General features: G+C 39.4%; 2 protein-coding genes across 2 annotated transcripts; one reads left to right on the plus strand and one right to left on the minus strand.

Moving 5' to 3' along the window:
• Positions 1 to 1,615: 1,615 nt before the first annotated feature.
• GCK72_015839 (uncharacterized protein) lies at positions 1,616 to 14,732 on the minus strand (the record flags this gene model as incomplete). The annotated part of the gene is made up of 13 exons (XM_003096305.2): positions 1,616 to 1,717; positions 2,469 to 2,651; positions 2,999 to 3,197; positions 3,656 to 4,237; positions 4,902 to 5,061; positions 5,497 to 7,087; positions 7,852 to 8,265; positions 9,239 to 9,568; positions 10,464 to 10,914; positions 11,885 to 12,579; positions 13,107 to 13,767; positions 14,489 to 14,598; positions 14,649 to 14,732. 13 exons carry the CDS (start codon positions 14,730 to 14,732, stop codon positions 1,616 to 1,618), a joined length of 5,562 nt encoding a protein of 1,853 aa, XP_003096353.2.
• On the plus strand, positions 1,618 to 6,805 carry GCK72_015840 (uncharacterized protein; the record flags this gene model as incomplete). Its single annotated transcript, XM_053731165.1, has 8 exons — positions 1,618 to 1,697; positions 2,461 to 2,599; positions 3,666 to 4,017; positions 4,065 to 4,251; positions 5,506 to 5,668; positions 5,941 to 6,299; positions 6,356 to 6,431; positions 6,674 to 6,805. 8 exons carry the CDS (start codon positions 1,618 to 1,620, stop codon positions 6,803 to 6,805), a joined length of 1,488 nt encoding a protein of 495 aa, XP_053585937.1.
• Positions 14,733 to 18,418: the final 3,686 nt, after the last annotated feature.

Below are 18,418 nucleotides of genomic sequence, written 5' to 3' on the forward strand. Positions count from 1 at the left end.
AGCGGTTTTGAAGTAGACAGGAACGGTCTGGGCAAAAAAACATTTTCGAAAAAAAAAGTTTCGAATTTTTTTTTTCAAAAAATTTCCCCCAAACTCCATTTCTCTAAACTACCGCGTTTATACCGCTTGAAACTGTCATATTCATTATCCCGAGCTCAAGAGCTTTGAAATGAGCCCCATATTGCCTATATTTGAGCAACTTTGATTTTTCGACCACGCGACGCGGTCGCGTCGCGTGCGCTGCAGCGAAAATTGAAGTTGATGGATTATAGGAGATATGGGGCTCATTTTGAAGCTCTGGAGCTCAAGGGTGCGATTTTGATATTGGTTTTGTGTGAAAAACTTAATTGAAAATTTTTTGGGGGAAACTTTTTTACGCTATAAAAAATTCCTACTCCTAAATTTTTGATTGAGAAATCGAGTTCTAGCACCAGGAACTATTTAGATTCGTGTTCCTGACGTCGGGAGCTTTGAAATGAGCCCCATCACGCCTATATTTGGTTCGATTTGAAAATCGTGTGAAAACCGCTACGCGACCGCGACGCGCTATGAAAAAAAAATCAAAGTTGCCCGAGTATATCCGATATGGGGCTCATTATGAAGCTGTAGAGCTCAGGATCACGAATATGATACTTTCGAATCGATAAATTGAGATCTGAAAGTTTTAGCTCGAAATTTTTTTCAGATTTTTCCAAAAATCCTCCCAAAATCTCATTTTGTGTAATACTGACCACTATTACACTAAAACTGACTGGTTATCTGCGCCCTTTTATACTAATTATGCTGTTTGTCATGGTCACTCTGATAAGAGAGACAACTGGTTCTTTTTTTTTTGGAATCGCCTTGATTACTGTAGCATTTCGCGGCGGGACCCAAAAATTTCTAATTTTCTCCACAGATTCGAATTCAGGAGAACGAGAGCTTTCAGAAAAGTACCCACAAGCCTATACTCCGAGGAAATTGGGTCCCACCACGAAAACTACAGTAATCCAAATTTTGGGGGTACTGTAGTTTTCGTGGTGGGACCCAAGTTGATCGAAATATAGGGTTGGTGGTTCTTTTCTGAAAGCTCTCAACGAGCTGAATTCAAATCCGTGGAGAAAAATTAGAAATTTGGGTCTCACAACGAAAATCGTCCCTCACTTCTAAGGAAAACAATCGAAACCAAAACCGGTGACCAATCAATTCTCAAGATCTCTTATCCTACCAGTTTTCGGTGTCTATATGGCCTTCTTATCGGCCGAATGACATCTGTTTTGCGTCATCTCATCCTAATAATATAACAACAAAAACAACTATTATGTAATAAGGGGATCGCTGGGGTGACTTAGGCGCGTTTACAATTAATGAAAACTGCTGTATCTCATGTACAATGCAGTTTATTGATTCGAATGAAGTTGAATTATATAAAACAGACGACGGTGTGGTGTCACACTGGAAAAAAAGCTGAAATTTTCAGACAAATTTCAGCACGAAAAAATTCGAAAAAAGACGGGAAGGAAATGGATAAAAACAGAGAGAGAAAATGAATATAATAGAAGTTAGAAAATAGAGAAAAAATAATAAATAATTAATTTTTTTGGGGAGGAATTTCAGACAATTTTCAGACTGAAATTTATGGATTTGGATCGTATGTCGGCGAACTTGGACTGTAGGATGGTGACGCCGGTGAATATGTTGGAGACGACGGCGAATACGTTGGCGATGATGGGGAGTACTGAAAATTACAGTTTTGAGGGAAAAATGGAAAAAAATCTCGATTTTTGAGTCTGAAACTCGCTGAGTACGAGATTTGACTGAAATTTTAGCTTTTTCTCTGTAATTTCAGTTTAAAATTCAAAATTTTGAGCCCTAACGCGATTTAGCTGAAATTCTCGGCCAAACCTACCAATTTTTATCTGAAAAATGGGAAAAATCTCAATTTTTGAGCTAAAAACTGATGAATTTGACTGAAAATTTCAGCTAAATCGCGTCAAAATTTTGAATTTTAAACTGAAATTACAAAAAAAAAGCTAAAATTCCAGCCAAATCTCGTTCTCAGCGGGTTTCAGACTCAAAATTTTCCGATTTTGCTGAAAATGACGCTAAAAATGATATCATGACGGAGATTTCTACCGAAAAACGGGAAATTTGGAACCAAAATTACTATTTTTAGAGGATTTTGAAGATTTTGAATTAGAAAACTGAGAAAGTGAGGTATAGCCAATTTCAGATTGAGTAAATCACAATTTTCAGCCAAAAATTTCAGTTCTATGCTGGTTTTTGGCGGAAAATCGATTAAATATGAGATTTACAGCCAATTTTGCACTGAAACATCGAAAATCGATAAATTGTTCTGCTTTTCGGCTCAAAATTTCAGTTTCAGCCCAAAAAATGGCGAAATTTTCAGATTTTCCAGTTTCCACATCAAAATTCCAGCCAAAATCAAGCATTTCTGACTCATTTTCTCTGGAATTTCAGAATCTTACCTGAGCCGAAGTGCCTGGTTGATCGGATGGCGATGGCGTGTAGGTTGGCGACGTCGGCGAGTATTGTGGCGACGACGGTGTGTAGCTCGGCGACGTCGGCGAATACGTTGGCGACGTTGGCGAGTATTGTGGTGAGAACGCACGTGGTGACGTCGGATTGTATGTTGGTGACGATGGAGTGTACTGGAATTGGAAAATTATTGATTTTTGAGATCAAAAATCTGATTTTTAGACAGAAAACTGCCGGAATTTCAAAATTTTCAAGCCAAAACTCAGGACTTTTAGCTAAAAATGAGTCTTAGATGTCGAAGTTTCAGATTTTCAGACCCAAAAACACCAAAAATCCCAAAATTATCGGAATTTTAGTGCTTTAGATAGATTTTTTGCTGAAAATGAGTCTCCAATCTCATTTTTCATCTGAAGACTCAATTTTAGCAGAAATTTCCGATTTTTGAACTAAAAACCGTTGAAAAATCCGAATTTTCAGTAGAAATTTTCATTTTTTCACCCAATTTTTCGATAAAACTAACTGTCGGTGAGCTCGGACTGTACTGTGGCGACGTCGGCGAATACTGTGGCGACGTTGGTGAATACGATGGAGACGTCGGCGAGTAGGTGGGCGACGACGGCGAGTACTTTGGCGACGACGGCGAGTATCCCTCGTAACTTGGCGACGTTGGAGAATACGTTGGAGACGTCGGAGAGTATGTTGGTGATGTTGGAGAGTATCTGGAAGTGAAAAATTGGAAAAAATTTCGATTTTTGAGCTGAAAATTGGTAGATTTATCTGAGAATTTCAGCTAAATCGCGATAAGACTCAAAATTTTGAATTTTAAACTGAAATAATAGAGAAAAACAATTTTTCAGCTAAATTTTCAGCCAAATCGCGCAATACAGCGATTCCAATGAAAATTCGGGATTCTAGACTCGTTTTTCGCCGAAAATTCAGATTTTAATAGCGAAAATTTCAGAAAACTGAGATTTCTCGAGCATTTGAGACTCAATTTTCGTTGAAATTTCTGAGTTTGTCTCGAAAATGACTCATTTTACTACTGTTTCAGCGGAAGACTCAAATTCTGTCAAAAATTTCAGATTTTTAGGTTAAAAATAGCAGCAAAACTCGATTTTTCTGATATTTCAGCTCATTTTTCATCATTTTCAGCCCAAAAAAGCCCAAGATAACTCACGTCGGACTAGTCGGACTATAAGTGGGCGACGTTGGCGAATATCTCGGGCTCGACGGCGAATAGCTCGGCGACGTCGGACTATAACTTGGCGATGTCGGCGAGTAGCTCGGCGAAGTTGGCGAATAACTCGGAGATGTCGGTGAATAGCTTGGAGACGTCGGCGAGTAGCTGGGAGACGTCGGACTATAACTCGGCGATGTTGGCGAATAACTCGGAGAAGTTGGCGAATAACTGGGAGACGCCGGCGATTGTCCGGCAGCTGGAGAAGTTGGCGAATAACTCGGAGATGTTGGCGAATAGTGTGGTGACGTCATCGAGAATTGTGGAGACGTTGGCGAGTAGGCTCCAGGAGACATTCCACCGTAAGCGGGTGTTCTGGGGGACAGAGCTCCGAGTGGATCTCCTGGAGACGCTGGCGACCAACCGCCTTCGTTGAATGGTGACGCGCCACCGTCCATATTTCCGGCTGGAGAGAATCCGGCACTTGGTGACATTCCACCGGCTCCTGGCGACCATGATGCACCGCCGTATGATGGAGTGACTCCTGAATTCCATGGAGAGTGCGATGGCGAGAATTCGTGTCTGAAATTGAGATCGTTAGTTGAAAATAAAGCTAGAAAACTGATTTTCAGCTTAAAAAGACTAAAAATCGTAGCTTGGAGCATTTTTTGCCGATTTTGAATACAAAAATTGAGATTTACAGCGCAAAAGAACTGAAAATTGTAACTCGGAGCAATTTTTCTAAGATTTGAGCAATTAAACCAGAAAAACGGTCTAAACACTCGAGATTTTCAGCCGGAAATTGCTGAAAATCAGCACTTGGAGCAAATTTTGCCGATTTTGAATACAAAAATTGATATTTTCAGCTCGGAAAGACAGAAAATCAGCATTTGGAGCATTTTTTCTATGATTAGAGCGATTTCAAGCAGTTTCACGGTCTAAATTCAAGATTTTCAGCCGGAAATTGCTGAAAATCAGCGCTTGGACAGTTTTTTTGCCAATTTCGAATACAAAAATTGAGATTTTCAGCTCAAAAAAGACTAAAAATCGAGACTTGGAGCAGTTTTTGCTGATTTCAACTGATTTGGAGCTCAATTTCAGAATTCGGAGCATTTTTCCCCAATTTTGAATACAAAAATAGAGATTTTCAGTCAATTTCAGCACTCCAATCTCCAATTTCTGCGGTTTTAAGCATTCTGAGCTCAAAAATCGTCGATTTTCAGCCTTTTCCCATCTCCAAACTCACGCGTTCGGCGATCCAGCGAATCCACCGTAATAACCGGCACCCATGACGACATTCTGTGGAATTTCCATTCCATATTTGCATTTCTCCACATCCAACACCAAATCGAAACATCCCGTACCGCAACGAGCCAGTTGGCCGAGCATAATGTTCTCGGAGACTCCTGGAAATTAGGAATTTTTGAATTTTGATGGGAATTTTGATAAAAATTGTCATTTTTCGAATGAAAATAGCTTTTTTTTCATGAAAAATCTGTATTTTTGCAGGTTTTCAGTCAAAAAACTGCCAGAAACGAGCCATATTCATTATTTTGCCGAGAGAAAGGAATTTCAGCGAAGAAAATCTCAAATTTTCGTGATTTTCAGCCATTTTGAGTCAAAATTTGCCGAAAATAATGAATTTTCTGTAATTTTCGATCGGAAATGTCTATTTTGACGAAAAACAACGTTTCGGTCAGTTTTGGCTCAAATTTTCAGCCGAAACCCTGAAAAATGATGTATTCCAGCCAAAATTGGTCAAAAATAATGAATTTTTCGTTATTTCAGCCGAAATCAACAAAAATCAGGTGATTTTAAGGGTTTTTCCTCGAATTTCCAACCTTTAACAGGGTCCACCTCCGCATGAACCGAGGCCTCCATCAAAATATCGACCGTCTCCTCGAACGAGCATCTCATGAGTGCTCCAACCTCCTGTCGATTAATTCCATGTCTCGTAATGGCCATCAAGTGTCCCTTCGCAGTCATCACATCACAAAGCAACGCCAAATGTCTGTAATTCACATAGGAACCGTCGAACGAGATGACATTGTCCATTTCCCGCTCAATCGCCTTTCGCACCGCCTCGATTCCCAACACCTCAAAGATCTCGCAGATATCATTCGAAGTCGTTCGAACCGGATCGATTTGTCTTTCCGATAGAACTCGCAGCAACGCGGTTCCATCAGTCTCCAGAATCCAGTCGGCGACCGCCTTGAATCCACCCTCCGGCGTGATAATAATCCGTTTCTTATCATCAGTATTCGGCTGATTCATATAGACTTTAGAGATGGCTGGAATTCCTTGAAGCGTCAAATCCGACAACATATTCGCCTCGATACATCTCAAGAAGACGTCATCCTCCATCTTATCCACCTGCTCCTCCTGTGTGTCCGCTCCCTTATCCTCTCCGGCGATTCTCAAGCGGAAAACCAGTTTTTCAGCGTTGTCATCGGTATAAATCGTGTGCACATCGTTACCAAATCCTCCATGAATTCGATCCGCTATCATTTCCATCGTCAACTTCTTATCCACCATTCTCTTCCGATCCAATTCGATTCTCAACAACCACGGAGACGTTCTCGACAAGTCGTGATCCGGCATCTCATAGAAAATCGATACCCACTCCTCGTCTTCCGCGATTACGGTATTCTTCGGGTCAGGATCGTAGTAGATCGCAGTGTTCAATGTCACCTTTTTCAGCGTCGTATGCTCCAGCTTACAGAGCACATCCTTCGCTTTTTCAGCGTCTTTTGCAGCGGCACCGGTGAGGAATACGGTAAGCGATGGGGTTTTCAGTTGCTTGGAGACATTGATGATTTCCTTGAGACGTGGCACTCCAAGAGTCACATTTTTCGCTGAAACTCCTGCATAATGGAACGTATTCAATGTCATCTGAGTGGCGGGCTCTCCGAGTGACTGAGCAGCCAATGCTCCAACCATTTCTCCCGGTTGAGCAATCGCCTGTTGGAATCGTGACTCCACTTCTCCCAATAACCAATCGAACGCCTCCGTATTCAGTTTCGCCGACGTGCACATCTTCTTCGTGCAAAGTGTGGAGCGCAACAGAATATTCATGAGCAACGTCGCATTATACTGAGCTTGTTTCGAGATCTCATCGTTGCCACTGACGATTATCAGCTTTTTCGATAGCTCACGGACGCCGTTGATCACATGAAGTGGAGAGAGATTCACCGGCTTTCGGAGATCCACTTTGAAGATTTTTTGGGCGTTCCAGATGAGACGTTGGAGATTGCAAGGAAGTACGATCTTCGCGTCACCACGGGGGAAGATTTTACGAAGGAGACGTCGATCCTCTTCGAGTTGAGACCATTCGGATTCGACGAGCGAGATGCCGTCCTCGGATTCTTGAATCTCACGAACGACGTCTTCTGAGTAGTTCTTTCGAAGGAATTTGTTGTCGGTGAGATCCATCTGGAAATTGAGACAATTTTTATGAAACTTTTGGATGGAAATCATCAAACTTTGCAGTTTTTGACGAGTTTTAATTGAAAATTACTCAAATGTTCACTTTTTTTACTAGAAACAGCTGAAAATGACCCAAAAAGAGCACAGTTTGGCTGAAAAAGAAATAGAAATGCCAGATTTTGACTGAAATTAGCTGAAAATACTAAAATTTCGATCCAAAATTGGCTCAAAAATCTCGTTCCGAGCCTAAAAACTGTAATTTTCCAGCAAAAAAACGAGTCGAAATCGCAAAAGTCGGCTGAAAATCGGATGACATCACTAGATTTCGAAATTTGAGTGAAAATAACTGATTCTGACTGAAAATAGCAGAAAATTGACTCAAAAATCTCATTTTTGCTTCGAAATTTAGATTTTCGAAAAAAAAAAGCTGGAAACGAGCCAAAATCGATTAAAAAAAAGATTTTGGCTGAAATTAGCTGAAAATTACTCAATTTTCAATCGGAAAAGCTGGAAATTGACTTAAAAACCTTATTTTTGGCTCAAAATCTTGATTTTCGGGTAAAAACAACTAATTTTGACAGAAAACAGCTGAAAATTGACTAAAGAATCTCATTTTGGCTCGAAATGTAGATTTTCGACCGAGACGGCTGAAAATTGACTTAAAAATTCAATTTTTGGGTCAAAATCATGATTTTCGCTGAAAATTACTGAAAATAATTCATTTTCAAGCAAAAAATCCCAATTTTTCGATATTTTCGCCCCCAACTCACTCTGAAATCTCTCTCAAACACGGCGTTATTCGGCTTCATCGTCGGCATATTCTGATCCTCAACCCACATTCCGTCCAATCCGTCCTCTCCGTATCTCAGCTGTACCATTTGTGCCAACGAATTCCTTACAGTACCATCATAATTGACCATAACACTCTCCATCGCCTTGATGAGACGACGTTGAATGTATCCAGTTTCAGCCGTTTTCACAGCCGTATCAATCAGACCTTCACGTCCTCCCATTGCGTGGAAGAAGAATTCAGTAGGCGTTAGACCGGCGAGATACGAATTCTCGACGAATCCTTTCGATTCTGGTCCGTAGTCGTCTTTGATGAAATGGGGAAGAGTACGGTGACGGAATCCGAATGGAATACGCTTTCCTTCGACGTTTTGTTGTCCGACACAAGCGATAACCTGTAGAAAAATTAGAAATTGGTCAGAAATTATAGATTTTTAGTCAGATTTTTGGATGGAAAACTGTAAAAAAGCTGAATTTTAAGATTTTCAGCCCGAAAAGTCTGAAAACCGCAACTTGGAGCAATTTTTCAGAATCTGAAGTTTTCAAACTGTTAAAAACGGCCTAAATCCGAAAATTTCAGCTCAAAAAGACTTAAAATCAGCTATTGGAGCAGTTTTCGCCGATTTCAATCGATTCCGAGCTCAATTTCAACACTCGGAGCATTTTTTAATCGAAAAATCGACTGAAAATTGCATTTCCGATCTCAATTTGCAAATTCAACTAGTTTTTGAGCATACTCAAAACTTCGAAATTTGCTGAAATTTGAGCTTGAGAGCCAGAAAATGAGCTCCAGAGCTCAAAATTGAGTTAGAAAGTCGTTATTTGGCTGAAAATCATTGAAATCAAGCTGAGAATCCTTGAAAAACGATAGCCGACAGAAAAATGAGCACCAGAGCTCATTTTTTGGCTCAAAAAGCTAAAAATCTCGAAAAAATACGATTCTCACACAAAAAGTGAGCTCCGGAGCTGGAATTCGACTGAAAATCTTTGCAATTCACTTTGAAAATGAGATTTTCGATAGTCACAGCTCTGGGGGTGGAAAAAAACGATTTCCAGATGGAAATTTGGGTTTCAGAGCATAAAATTGGCTGAAATTTTGAGTTTGGATGGTTTCAGATCTCAAAATATGCCTTTCAGAGCCAAAATTTTTCTGAAACCTAATTATCTAAGTTTAGAGTTTCAGATCTCAAAAATTGTCTGAAAATCCGATTTTAAAGTTTCAGAGCTCAATAATCGCGTTTCAGAGCCAAAATTTGTCTGAAAATCCGATTTTAACGAGTTTCAGGGCATAAAATAGGCTGAACATCCAATTTTATAGAGTTTCAGAGCTCAAAAATTGCGTTTTTTTAACTCAAAACTCCTTTTTACCTGCGAGATATTAATTTTCGATCCCTTCGATCCGGAAACGACCATCGACTTGAAATTATTGAATTCGGACAGCGATTTCTGCGCCGAACTACCAGTTCGATCACGAGCGTCATTCAAAATCTGATTCACTTTATTCTCGAAAGTCTGTCTCAACGTGTTTCCGGGCGTCGGCTCCAAATCATCGTTGTGCGCCTTCTCGATGATGTCGACGACGTCTTGTTTCGCTTTTTTAATCGTATTCTGAATATCCAGATATGTCGCATGATCGGCAATTGTGTCTCCGATTCCGATGGTGTGTCCTACGCGGAGAAGCCACGCGTTGATGACCGTCTGAAATTTTCAGAATAAAAATTCGAGTTTCAGAATTGAATTCTATGACTTTTTGATATATGATTAAATTCAGAAAGAAAAATGCAAAAATCCGTTCTCAAAGTGCTGAAAATCGGTGCTCTAGGTGCAGTTTTCAGCTCATTTCAGTAGAAAGGCCTCTCGTTTCCATTAAAACTCAAAGTTTATTCATTGAATTTTCAGAAAAAGACGATTTTCCACTGGAAAGAGCTGAAAAACTGTACCGAGAGCAGCGATTTTCAGCACTTTGAGACTGTTTAACTGGTTTCAGACTGATTTTCACAATTTTTCCGGTTTTCTGAACGAAAAATGCATCCAGAATCAGAAAAATCGTCAATTTTTCGATAAATGCAAGAAAATTCTGAAATTTTCCTGCGAAATCGCGGTAGTAGGGATATTTTGGGAAAACTGCTTTATCTGATTTTCTGATATGAATCAATTCAGAAAGCAAAATGCACAAAAATCCATCTGAAATACGGGCTAAAACTGCTGAAAATCGCTGCTCCTGGTGCAGATTTTCAGCTCATTTCAGTAGGAAATCGTGTGCAGAAGGTTTTCTACTAAAATGAGCTGAAAAACTGGACTAAAAGCAGCGATTTTCAGCACTTTCAGCCCGTATTTCAGATGGATTTTTGTGCATTTTGTTTTCTGAATTGATTTATATCAGAAAATCTCAAATTCGGCGACTTTTTCATAATTCTGAACGAAAAAACAGCCAATCTTTTGATAAAATGAGAAAATTCGGCAATTTCTGACTAGAAATAGCTGAAAATCACTCAACCAGAGCCTAATTTGGCTGAAAATTGTCTCAAAAACCAGTGGAAACCACAAATTTTCTCTATAATTCGTATATTTCTAGTAATTTCAACCGCCGTACTTGAATATGCGAATAGAAATTCGCGGCGATTTCGTATCCCAACTCCAGCGTGACGACATGGAGCAAATTTCCAGCGGATTTTCCGACAGTCTTGGAGCAAACGATTCCGGATAAGAGCTCTCCGTGCTCAATGAGCACTTTTGTGTCTCCCGGAGAGATCCATTTGTAGGGTCCAGAATCCTCGTTATCCGGATGGGTACTGTGGGTTCTGAGGACGTTCACATTGCCAGGAATGATCAGTGAGAACAATTGTTTTCCTGTCCAAAGAGGTTTTGGCTTCAGAATCGCCGGCTGGGGCACTTTTCCGTCCCAAGTTGGGAGATACATCAGCAAATCCATCATAAATGACCAATCGATGAAGACATCTCGTTTTGTCATCATACGGACGGCGCAGAGAGTGTCCTGGACGATACCCATCACTGGTTTGTTGGCTTGTGGTGTGATTAGTTGTCTGGAAATTGGAAAAATTAGGGTTTTCGGCATAAATTTTGAGCGAAAATGCTGGAAAATCTCGATTTTTAGTCAAAAATATGTTGAAAATGCTGAAAATTCATCTCAAAATCGGTAAATTTTTACCGAGAAAAGCAAGAAAAGGCTGAAAATCAAGATTTTCGACATTTTTCAGTCAAAATTTGATTTGAAGATGAATTTTAACCAGTTTTTTCGACTGAAAATCGAGATTTTCTGGCAGTTTTGCCCTAAACAGGTAGTTTTTGGACAAAAATGAGAGGAAATCACTCATTTTCTTAAAAATTTCAGAAATTGGTCATTTTGATGCTTAAAAATCGTCTGAATTCTCTGATTTCACTAGAATTTCGAACTGAAAATGCAAAAAAGCGTCAAAAACGCCAATTTCGACACATTTTTCAGCCGTTATCGTGATTTTTAGTTTGAAAATGAGTGTTTCTAGCGAATTTCCGACTAAATGACAAAAAAACGTTCAAAATTCGCAGAAATCTTGCATTTCCAGCTATTTTTCAGCCAAAAAAACTCGAAACTCTGAAATTACGAGCGGATTTTTAGCCTAATACTCAGAAAAGCTCAATTTTCAGCGGAAGACTTCAAAAAAATGCAAAAAGAACACAACAAAATGACATTTTGTGGCTGAAAAAACTAGAAAAATGACAGATTTTCAGCGATTTCAACGATTCGTTCAGCTAAACTCTCGAAAAGAGACATTTCTTGGCTTTTCGACCATTTTTTTCAGACAAAAACTCGAAAAATGGCCGTTTTTGGCTGAAAATCTCAGATTTTCAGCGATTTCAATCATTCGTTCAGCTAAAAACTCAAAAAACAATATTTTTGGCTGAAAAATCGGCAATATCGACTGCTTTTAAGTGGGAAAAACTGAAAAACGTCAGTTTTTGGCAGAAAATCTCGATTTTCTTCAACTTTTCCGCTCGTCTCTCCCCAATAATCACCTTGGCACCATACAAATCTCCTCAATCTCAGCGCGAGTCTCCAAACTTTGCGGCAAGTGCAAATTCATCTCATCTCCATCGAAATCCGCATTATACGGTGATGTGACAGACAAATTCATACGGAACGTAGACCATGGAAGAATCTTGACACGATGTCCCATCATTGACATTTTATGGAGTGTCGGTTGTCGATTAAACACAATGATATCTCCATCTTTCATATGTCTCTCCACACGATAACCCGGCTGTAAATGGAGATCCGCCGCCCTCGGGTGATATCTCAAATCGACGCGAGCGCCGTTCTCTCTGATGATATATTTGGCACCCGGGTACTGTGTATCGCCTCGATTTACGAGCTCTTGCAGTTTATCCACGTTGAATGGCGTCACGATTTCAGGGAATGTCAGATTTTGAGCGATAGTTCGCGGCACACCGACTGTATCGATTGGGAGATTCGGATCGGCTGTAATTACAGTACGCGCCGAGAAATCCACACGTTTTCCCATCAAATTTCCACGAATTCGACCCTCTTTTCCTTTCAGACGTTGTTTGATTGATTTTAGAGGGCGTCCGCCTTTCTGAGTCGCCGTCGGAAGGCCGGGGATACAATTGTCGACGAGTGTCGCCACGTGGTACTGTAGAAGACGGACGTCATCTGTGAGCACGTGAGCCGCTGCTCCGTTTGCTTCGTTTCTCTGAAAAAACCGATTTTTTGATGAATTTTCAGCGATTTTTGAAAAAAAAACGCGGATTTTCAGCGATTTTTGAGCATAATTTGGGAGGTTTAGTGATAAATAGCGGATTTTTGCGAATTTTCAGCAATTTTTGAGCAAAATTATCCAATTTTCGCTTAAAACTTGCATTTTTGGCAAATTTACAGAAAACCGCCAAAATTTTCCTAGATTTCGCTCAAAAATTGCTGAAAATCGCGAAAATTCGCATTGTTTTGGCAAGAAATTCGCAAAATTTCCCAAATCGCACTCAGAAATCGCTGGAAGTTCGCGAAAATCCGCCATTTTTCAGTAAAAACGCCAAAAAATCCAAAATTTCGCTCAAAAACAGCTGTTTAGCCTGGAAATTTGCGAAAATTCTGGTTTTTTTGGCAGAAAAATGCTGAAAATTCGCAAAATATCTCAGTTTTTGCTCAAAAAATCGCATTTTTGGCAGGAATTTCGCGCTTTACAAGGATTTTCCAGTTTTTTCAAATCACTCAAAGCCGTACTTGAAGTTGCTGATTGGTCTTTATGATGTCCGACAGTTTATGCGTCAAATCATCCTGATTCTTCGCCGATCCAAACGTGACGACCGCCGGTCGGACTGCAAGCGGCGGGACCGGTAGTACGGTACAAATCATCCATTCGGGTCGCGCGAATTGTGGATCCATTCCGACGACTAGAATATCCTCATCAGTGATCTGTTTGAAAACTTCCAGCACTCGTTCGGCGGTGAGCATGATTTTACGCTCCTGGGTGTCCTCATTGACGTTTTTCTTCCATTCCGCGTTGATATCGATTCCAACACGACGGTACGATGGCTGGTATCTTCCACATCCCGCTGGAATCTTCTTCTCTCCGCTCATCGGATCGTCGACGTCATCTGGAAGTCCCTCCTCCTTCTCCGCCGCTCCTTCGCACACTGACTTTGATTTACACAAATCGTAAATCAACGCCAGACGCTTCTTCGCGTTTCCCGACGTCTTCTTCAGAATATCCATGACTCGTGGATTCGACTTGTCGATCAGAAGACGTCCGCAGTAGAAGCAGACGCAGCGCAGGATTTTGAGCGATTTTGTGAGGAATCCGATGTGAAACACGGGTTTTGCCAACTCCAAATGGGCGAAATGACCGGGACAGTCGGTTAGATTGCCGGCGCATGTCATGCATCTGGAAAAATGAGGGAAATTTGAGGTTTTTTGAGGGGAAATGGGCATTTTTGAGTGAAAAATCGAGTTTTTACAACGAAAATCGGTTGGAAATAGTGTTTTTGGGGGGAAAATCGTATTTTTACAACAAAAATCGGTCAGAAATAGCATTTTTGAGTTGAAAATCGAGTTTTTACAACGAAAATCGGTCAGAAATAGCATTTTTGAGTGGAAAACCTCAGATTTGGAGCGATTTTGACTGAAAATATCGAATTTTCAAGCAAAATCAATCGGAAACCGCAATTTTTCACTAAAAATACCGAATTTGAGTTAAATCGGTGTCGCGGCATGAAAATAGCGAAAAAGTGAGAAAATGGCAGTTTTGAAGCAAAAATTTGAAGAAAATCCAAGGAAAAGCAGATTTTCAACGCAAAATACATCGTAATTGGATACTTTGCTGGAATTTGAGCGGAAATCCATCAAAAACTGCAGTTTTTGCCTCCAAAAGCCAAAAAAATTTGATTTCCAGACCTAAAGTCGGTCAAAAATCGCAATTTTTCCTTCAGAAACGGAAAAAAACGATTTCCGGAGCTAAAAAACCTCGAAAATCTGTCAAAAATCGCAATTTCTGCTTTCGGAAAGCGAAAAAATCGGTTTTTGGACCAAAAAATCCCAAAAACTAGCGATTTTTATGCTAAAAACGACGATTTTCCACGATAGAACACGTTGTTTCCACTACGAACCTTCCGCGTCTATCAATCACTCCTTGTCTCGGATCCATCAGACCGCCAAGCTTCGGCTTTCCGTTTTCGTAGATCTCTGGGAACTCGACATGAGCGACGGACATTCTCTTCTGCAAAAAAACCAAAATTTTAGTCGTTTTTCCCGATTTTTCCGCCTTACAATCTCCTCGGGACCCAAAATCCCGAATTGGACGCGGCAAACCGTCCGTAACGGCGCCTGAAAGTCCACGCCGACTAATGCCATGACTTTTGTTCGGTTCCCGTCGTTTGTGCTGTGCAACCCGGTACACTATGTTCTCCGTACGATCTGAAAATGGAAAAAATTGGGAAATTTTCGCAGAAAATGCGCGAAAATGAGCAAAAATCAACGGAAATTACGAAAAATGCGAGAAAAATCACAATTTTATTCGAAAAAGTACAAAAACAACCCATTTATTGATTTTTTTCGCATTTCGAAACCGGTTTTCCCACAATAAAACCAATTGTTCTCTAAAAACTGAACTTTCGCAGCAAAAATCCCAATTTTCAGCATTTCCACGCGCTTTCTCATAAATTTTCCACCTAATTTCATCATTTTTTGAAGGAAAAACCCGTCGAAACATGTCGAAAATTTTCGAAACTGCGCAAATAATTCTCCACCCCATTTTTCCACCAAAACCACCCATTTTTACACCGAAATTCCTCAATTTTTGGGTTTTCCGACGTCGAAAACCCCATTTTTCACCCTATTTTCTCAGTTTTTCCACTAAAAATCGTCGAAAACGCGGCAAGAAACAGAAAATGAATGGGAAGAAGAGATGAAATGGCGCGCGACGAGAGAGTGTGTGAGAAGAGGAGAGTGCGCCGATCGCGGCGAGACCCGCGGGGCAGAAAATTCCATGCGCCTTTAAGAAATAAAGAATTTTTTGGAGGGAAGACGAAAAAAGCAAGTTTTTCTTTGTTTTTTTTTGCTCAAAAATCCAAATTTTTTCGTGAAAAATAGTTAAATAAAGTAAATAAAGAAACGGATATCGATAAACAACACAATAAAACGGTCCGCTGGAGAGAAACACTGAAAATTAAGAGAAAAGATTCGAGATAACTCGAATTTCAGTAAAAAACCTAAGAAAAGAGGTAAAATCACTAACGCGCACCAAACGTGCCGCCGTCAGCGCCCAAGAATGCCGAAATTCTCAATTTTGAAACCGAAATCGACAAAACAACGGCGAGAAATGCGCGCGCGCGCCCGTAGGTCAAAAAATATATAATTTTTTCGCAAAAATTTGATCGACGTCGGAAAATTCAAAAATTGAGAAATTTCCAGTTTTTTCGTTCGAAAAATGATGAAATTAGATGGGAAATTGATGAAAAAATGCTGAAAATTGGGATTTTTGCTGTTTTTTTTGTACTTTTTCGAATAAAATTGTGATTTTTCTCGCATTTTTTGTAATTTTCGTCGATTTTCGCTCATTTTTAAGTCCCGAAACCGTTTTTTTTTTTCCGTTTTTGACTGGAAAATTCGGATTTTTGACAGATTTTCTAGATTTTTCGGCCCGAAAACCGATTTTTTCCGTTTCTGACGGAAAAAGTTGTGTTTTTCGACAGATTTTCGAGATTTTTAGGTCCGAAAACCGATTTTTCCGTTTCCGACAGCAGAAATTGCGAATTTTGACAGATTTTAGTTCTGAAAATCAAATTTTTTGGTTTTCGGAGGCAAAAACTGCGATTTTTGATAGATTTCCGCTGAAATTTCAGCAAAAATTACCAATTATGATGTATTTTGCGTTGAAAATCAGTTTTTCCTTGTATTTTCAACCCAGAATCGCGGTTTTTTTCGAATTTTAGTCTAAAAACAGCCTTATTATCACCTTTTCGTTCACAAAAACCAGATTTTCGCCTTGAAAATTGATATTTCTCAACCAATTCGCTCGAAAATTGGGTATTTTTTGATGGATCCGAGACAAGGAGTGATTGATAGACGTGGAAGGTTCGTAGTGAAAACTACGTGTTTTATCGTGGAAAATCGGCGTTTTTAGCCTAAAAATCGCTAATTTTTGGGATTTTTAGGTCTGGGCATCGATTTTTTCCATTTCGGAAGAAAAATTGCGTTTTTTCGACATATTTCCGATGTTTTTAAGTCCGGAAACCGATTTTTTCCGTTTCCGACAGCTGAAATTGCGAATTTTGACAGATTTCCAATGTATTTAAGTCTGAAAACTGATTTTTTCCGTTTTTGAAGGAAAAAAAAACAACGATTTTTGGCAGATTTTCGAGATTTCCGCTCAAATTCCAGCGTGTCGACGTAGATTCCATTCGAAGGTAGTTATCGATGGAGCGCGATTGCATTACTTTTATTTTTCAGTGCGAATCCGATTGGTTGAAAGTAAAGAGCGAGTGCCCGGCATGTCGTGGACGCCACCTGGATCCTCACGAATTTCCGGCGTTGTTCTGGCCCATAATTGACTTTTAACTTTCAGTTGTTTCTCCTAAAACTCTTGAAACACAAATATTCATGATCTCCAAGTCACTAGCTTTCATTTGATACCCATATCGACCGGTTTCCGCGAATTTTGAATTTCGACACGCGACGCGACCGCAATATACTGTAACTATAATGTTGTAATAAAAATTTACCTCTGAAAATATGAAAATCGCGTCGAAAATTTGTTAAAAGCTGAATTTCTTTCCAATTTCTGCTGTTTTAAAGACATTTTATACATTTTCGCTAAAAATTAGTTTTTTTTTTCAAAAAAAAAATTCAAAAAGGCCTTCATACTGAACCACCAGAGGGTTTTGTACTTAAAATGTAGCCAGACGTCCCATTTAGGAAATACAAAGAACAGATTTTGAAAAATCATTTGAAAATCACGATTTTATCGAAGAAAACAGAAAGATCGAGATGTGCGCCAAGGGCCCTTGCGCGTTTCTCGTGCGCGCGCCAATTTCAATTTTTGTTAGTTTGTCGTCTGTTTTCGGTGGTTTTTTGGCATTTTTTTCGAGTTTTGGCAGGTTTTTTCTAGAAAAATAGCATTAAAACCAGTTTTTTAACAATTCCAGCGTTGTTTTGGTATTGAAATCGATGATTTTGGACTAAAAATGTCTTCCTCGTTATTTTTCTCATTTTTAATCAATTTTTTGGCTGAAACCCTATTTTTCAGCAGTTTTTCTAGATTGGAAGAGTTATTTTAGTATAAAAATCGATGATTTCTGTCTAGAAAGGACTGAAGAGCAAATCTGTCAAGTTTTGGTGTCTTTCTCATTTTTTCTAGTTTTTTTTTCACATTTTTCATAAATTTTTCGGCTAAAAACTCATTTTCAGAAGTTTTTCGAGATTTTTAGCGTGATTTTGATATAAAAATCGATGATTTTGGCCTAAAAATAGCTCAACTACATTCCACAAGACTCCGTCGTCAGTTATTGTGCATTGCCCGCAAACACCGTCACGTAAAAATGCGGACCTCAAAAAAGGCGGTGCATTTGAATAAAATCGGCGAGAAAATCGATAAAAACGTGATTTTTCCACGATTTTTTACGACTTTTTAATTGAAAATATAATTTTAATAGGCTTAATTTCTTCTCACGTTGATTTTCGATTGATTTTCGCTATTATTTCATCATCTGAGCTAGAATTTGCTGAAATTTCGATCAATAATCGATTTGTCATCTTTCCTTCGTCAAATTCAGTTTTTTTTCCGTAGCCTCTTCCCTTCCGTTTTCAGCAAAATCTCTTCGATTTTCACAAAAATCGATATTTTCGAATATTCCACACGATGTCGCTCATGTCGAGCAGATTTTCTAGATTTTTCGGTTTGAAAACCGATTTTTTTCCGTTTCTGACGGAAAAAGTTGTGTTTTTCGACAGATTTCCGAGATTTTTTGGTCCGAAAACCTTTTTTACGTTTCCGACAGCAGAAATGGCGATTTTTGACAGATTTCCGACATTTTTAGATC

Source organism: Caenorhabditis remanei, chromosome IV (assembly GCF_010183535.1).
Source record: "Caenorhabditis remanei strain PX506 chromosome IV, whole genome shotgun sequence".
Taxonomy (NCBI): domain Eukaryota; kingdom Metazoa; phylum Nematoda; class Chromadorea; order Rhabditida; family Rhabditidae; genus Caenorhabditis; species Caenorhabditis remanei.